The 5702-nt window shown below is 38.6% G+C and overlaps 1 protein-coding gene across 1 annotated transcript; it reads right to left on the reverse strand.

Moving 5' to 3' along the window:
• Positions 1-460: 460 nt before the first annotated feature.
• On the reverse strand, positions 461-5054 carry LOC136837294 (uncharacterized). Its single transcript, XM_067102030.1, has 4 exons — positions 4709-5054; positions 4567-4571; positions 1792-4369; positions 461-1047 (listed from the first exon to the last, which is right to left on the reverse strand). The coding sequence occupies exons 1-4, from the start codon at positions 5052-5054 to the stop codon at positions 461-463; spliced, it is 3516 nt and encodes a 1171-aa protein (XP_066958131.1).
• Between the last annotated feature and the right edge of the window lie 648 nt (positions 5055-5702).

Here is a 5702-nt window from a genome sequence, read left to right on the forward strand (position 1 = left end):
TATCACACCGTCTTTACCTGGATATACTTCTATAATAACACCAAGTGGCCAGGACAACCTACGAACATTATCTTCCTTGACTAATACCACAGAACCTTTCTTTACATTACACTTAGATACAAAACCTTTAATGGCACATGGTAAATTTCTTATGTAATCAGAGCTCCATATTTCCCAAAACTTATCCAACTGTCTTTGTCGGGCAGCCTCTCTCATACATCAATCTTTAGAAGATACACAAGAAGAATGCTCCTCAAAACCTTCAGGCTGGACACCCGCAGTACGGCCAATAAGAAAATGTGAGGGGGTCAATGGACTGGATGTATCAATCTCCTCACCCACAAATGTCAAAGGTCTCGAATTAATGCAAGCTTCAACCTCATCTAGATAGGCGTTTGACACCCAATGTCTTATTCAGAGCAGACTTAACTGATCGAAATAGACGCTCCCACCAACCTCCCTACCAAGGAGCACGGGGTACAATAAATTTCCACTGAGGAGCTAGTAGGCCATAGTGTTGCTGTAATAACTGAGAAACTCCAACAAATGTCTTTGCATTATCAGAATAAAAAATTGAAGGAAGACCACGTCTTGCTGTAAATCTACGGATGGCAAGGAGGTAATCTGGCATAGAGAGAGAATCAGTGAGTTCTAAGTGTACAGAACGAATGACAGCACAAGTGAAAAGCAAAATATATAATTTTTTGGAGGGCAAATCTACACAAAACAATGACCCAGCAAAATCTAATCCTGTTACAGAAAAGGGAGGTGCTGGTTTAACTTTCAGTTCAGGGAGAGGAGCTACAGGTTGACTACAAGCCTTGGAGTCATACCTGCGGCAAGTTACAAATTCTCTACACAGAGTCTTGGCTATTCTTCGAAGTCGCACAATCCAATAACCATTTCTCAACGTGGACACAAGGGTAGAAGCGCCAGAGTGTTTCAGAAGAACTTGTTGGAAACGAACTAAAGTCTTCACTATATGAGTAGAAGGAAGAATAATAGGATGTTTGCTTTCATAACACAGATCTGAATATTCTAAACGACCTTTAATTCTCAAAAGACCATCATTATCCAAAAAAGGATCTAATTTAACTAAAGGGCTCCCCCTGTTAAGTGGTCTACCCCTGAATCAGGGATTCAAATTCTCGTGGATATGGTTCCCTTTGAACACAAAGGTACAATTTAGTCTTAGCTTTAGTTAATTTACAATATGATAAAGGACCAGAGCATTTAACAGATTGAGGTTTGCAATTATTAATAAATCTTAAGGTCCAAGCTACTATATTAAGGGCTTTCTGAAACTTACTCCATCTAGAAAATTCAAATACTTGGGAAAATGAATCCACCGTTATACAGGCTACTACATTTTCCTCAGAACCTTCATCCCTTAATGAAATCCTTAACTGTTCAGGTTGAAGCAAAGACAAAGACTCAGACTCTTGAAGCCACGGGGGGCCTACCAACCAAAGATCTGAAGCTACAGGTGTTCAGCAAACAATCCTCTAGAAATAAGGTCAGTAGGGTTATCCTTTCCTGGGCAATGATACCAACAATCAGGTGATGTTAAGCTCTGAATTTCCATGACTCGATTTGCTACAAATGGTTTCCATCTACTAGGGTCTCATTTTATCCAGGACAGTGCAACTGTAGAGTCTGTCCAGCAATATGAAGTTACATCTTCCTTAAAAAGAAGGGCAGATTTGACAAAAACTAGAAGCCAGGCACTAAGCATTGGCCCCAGCAACTCCAAACGAGGCAGTGAGACCTTCTTTATAGGAGCTACCTTACCTCTGCTCATAACAAGGGAAGCTTTAAAGGAACCATCCTGCAAAGGAACTCTCAAATATACACAAGCACCATATCCCTTTTCAGATACATCCCTAAAGGAATGAAGCTCTAAACCTGTTAGGTCTTTCCACGAAAGATCCTCAAAGTAACATCGCTGAACCTTCCATGAGCCAAGTTTCTCAAAACCTCTTAACCACCTTTGAAATTTACAATGCAACTCTTCAGGTAACACATCATCCCATTTAAGTCCAACTCTCCGTACATCCTGAAAAAGAATTTTGGCAAACATTACAAATGGGCTGATAAGTCCAAGAGGATCAAAACATCTGGCTATTAGGCTGAGAACACTTCTCTTAGTGGACACCACACCTATCTGAGACCCAACATTTACTTCACAAAATGAAAAATAATCATGAGTGGAAACCCACCGCATACCCAGGATTTTTATAGATTTATTTCCACGACAGTCATTAGGGTTTGCATTAAATTTACCTGTCAAACTCTTACCATTTGAATTCCATTTAGATAAAGACATACCAGCTTCAGACATAATCTTACAGGCTTTATCAAATTTTACACAAGCTTCAGTAATACTGTCAGCTCCCGACAGCCAATCATCCACATACAGATTACTATTCAGTTCTTCAACTACTTCAGAATTAGGATATGACTTTAAATGATGTTTAATTGTAGCATTCAACAAGAATGGGATACTCTTATTACCAAATGGAACACGAACAAACCTCATTACTCGGACAATGCCCTTATTTTGCCACAAAAACCTGTGAACATCTTGGTCTTCCCTCTGCACCTTGATTTGAAGGAAAGCTTTCGTTATGTCTGCTGTTAAAGCTACGTTCCATCTTCTAAATCGTATCAACACTTCAACAAGATCAGGATTGAGAGAAGGTCCACATTCCAAACAGTCATTCAAAGAAATACCATTATAACTTACAGCTGAAGCATCGAAAACAGGTCTTACCTTGGTAGCATTACTACTCTCACGGATAACAGGACGATGCAGTAAGTAATAAACAGGATATACACTAGAAATCTCAGAATGTGGCACTTCCTCAATAATGTCATCTTTTTCATATTCTTCAAAAACCTCATCATACCCTTCCCTTAAACCAGGAGTTTTAACAAATTTCACATTTAAATTTTCCAACCTCTTACGTGCTAGCTTTTCATTATTTTTCAAACTCTGTTTAGCAACATCAGATTTCCATGGTAAAGACACTTCATACCTACCATCAATAAACTTTACATTATCAGAAGATTTCTGTAAAACAGTACTGGATGAAAACTCATTGGATACAGCTTCTTTTGAAAAGATTCCCACATATTCAAGATCCCAAAATTTATGTAAATCAGACTCAGATACATTATTTATACATAAAAGCTGGGAAGTTACACTTACTCTGTCCAGAGGAATATTACAAGACCCTGATAAAACCCACCCAAACTCAGATTCCTGAGCTACTAAATTTTTAGATTGTACAGTTTTATTAGGTACCATAAATCTCCAATAGGCATTTAGGCCTACCAAAATATCGACATTTGCATGGCGGTTGTTCATGTAATCATCTGCTAATTGCAATTTAGAAAGCGCTATTACCTCCTCATCAGGAACACTAGGGCGGAACAATGGTGCGCAAATGTCAGGTATTTCAGCTGCCATTAAAGAATGACTCTCACCCTTATAACCAACTAAACTCATCACATACACATTACATTGGTTACTCTTGGAGGCCTTACCTCCTCCAAATGAAGAAAATGATATGAACTCAGAAGTTATCCACTTAGACCTTACCCTTTTTACAAATTTACTGGAAACATACGACCTATCTGCCCCTGTGTCAAATAGTAGTGTAGCTTCACATATACCCTTTTTCCCCAACACCTTAACCTTTGCGGTCTGCAACACACTGCGTGATTGAGTTAACACTCTGTTATTTAGGTTAGGTTCACAATGAGTTACATTTTCATTAATACTATCCTGAGACATAGCACCACTTACATTTTGATCATTCTTATTATACACTTTAGTCTTATTGCCAGTGCAGCATAAAACATTATGTTTTCCCTTACACTTTATACATTTTGATTGGCAACCTCTGGACATGCGACCTTTTTCCAAACATCTGAAACACAGTTTAGCACTCCGAATGGCCTCTTCACGTTCAGCAATGGAAAGTTTCAAGATACCGAAACAATTTTCACTCTTGTGATTTTTACCACAAAACATACACTTATAAAAGGACACCTCCGAAGTCGTCTGAAGAGCAGAGGCAGAACCCTGAAATTTACTTCTTTTCTCAGATTCAACACTATGATTATCAGTCTTTACTGCATTGATATCCTTAAATGTATCTGACCTTTCTCGGTGCTCTATTTCTCTCTGCAAAAAATTCAATAACCAATCTAGGTCCCTTTCATGTCCAGATCCTTCCCTGGACCACCCCAAACGAATGTCAGGAGGCAATCGAGACAGGATAACAGGCGCCATAAATACCCTGTACTGGTTACCATCCACTCCTAATGCCTCTAAACTGCGTACATGAGTTAAAAGTTCATCCTGTAATTTCCACAAAGAGGAACATTTCTAGAAGTAGGATTCTTAGCAGGCATAGTGATACCAAGAAGGGCCTGAATATGTGCAAAAATAATACGCTCAGGCCTACAAACCGTTCCTTTAACATTTTACAGGCTATGGGGTAACTAGCACTAGTCTGGGATAACCCCTGTATTACTGATTTTGCCTCCCCTTCTAACAGTGACTGTAAATAACAGAATTTACTAATAATGGGGATATCAGAATCATCTACTAATGCCACAAATCTGTCCCAAAATGACTGCCATTCAGCCAAAACTCCACTAAACTTAGGTCATTCTAATTTAGGCAGTCGCACATTACATTGGTCTAAAGAATCCGCAGACCCACTCTCATTTGGTGGCTTCTCAAGTTTCTCCAGGGCTAATAACCTTTGGGCAGCCTGTATTCTTGGAACCCTTACCTGACGCCGAAACTTATCAGCATACTCAATGTCTTCTTCTAAGTCCTGTGAGTCACCAATTTCTAGCTCCAGGACGGACTGCACTTCATCCAAATGAGCTAGACGTCGATCAAAGTCATCCACAGCATCTTGCAGTTCTACCTTGCTCAGTTCTCGATCGCCAAGCAAATCCATCAGTGCATTCGATGAATGGGTCATCCATCCACGGGTGGCTGACCGGCTCTTCCTCAGCTTTCCTTCCTTCATCTTGCCTTATTTATTAGGGTTGGGATTCTGCATACAACCAAAGAAATCCCGGGTTCTGGGCACCAAAATGTACGCTCCTCTCAATGGCCACTGCTTCGAGCGCCACGGCAAGATTTCGTAATACAAGGAAGGTGTACTTGAGGCAGATTACTAAAAGGCACCATTCCCATCAACAACGTTACTGACATTAAGTCATACACAAAAATACAAACTAATCTTGGTAAATAAGTACCTCTCAATACAAACAATGTTGAACAATTTTAACACCAAATAATACTGCACAAATTACAAGTTAACACTGAATAATAAAAAATGTAGATTCAACAGTAATATTTAATTCAACATAAAAAAAGATCTTGTTCAAGAAATAGTTATACTGCGTTCTTTGGCCCTAGCATTGTCAGAAACCCCATGTCCTCTTGTACCAAGTGGAATAACTCTGAAAGCGCAAAAACCAGGATGTAACTAACGACAGCACCAGCATTTACAGGTTATATAAGGTTATTCACAATATAACTAACAATCATATGAATAATGTCTTCTCATATATATATATATATATATATATATATATATATATATATATATATATATATATATATATATATACATATATATATGTGTATACATGTGTGTATATATATATAT

Source organism: Macrobrachium rosenbergii, chromosome 58 (genome assembly GCF_040412425.1).
Source record: "Macrobrachium rosenbergii isolate ZJJX-2024 chromosome 58, ASM4041242v1, whole genome shotgun sequence".
Classification (NCBI taxonomy): domain Eukaryota; kingdom Metazoa; phylum Arthropoda; class Malacostraca; order Decapoda; family Palaemonidae; genus Macrobrachium; species Macrobrachium rosenbergii.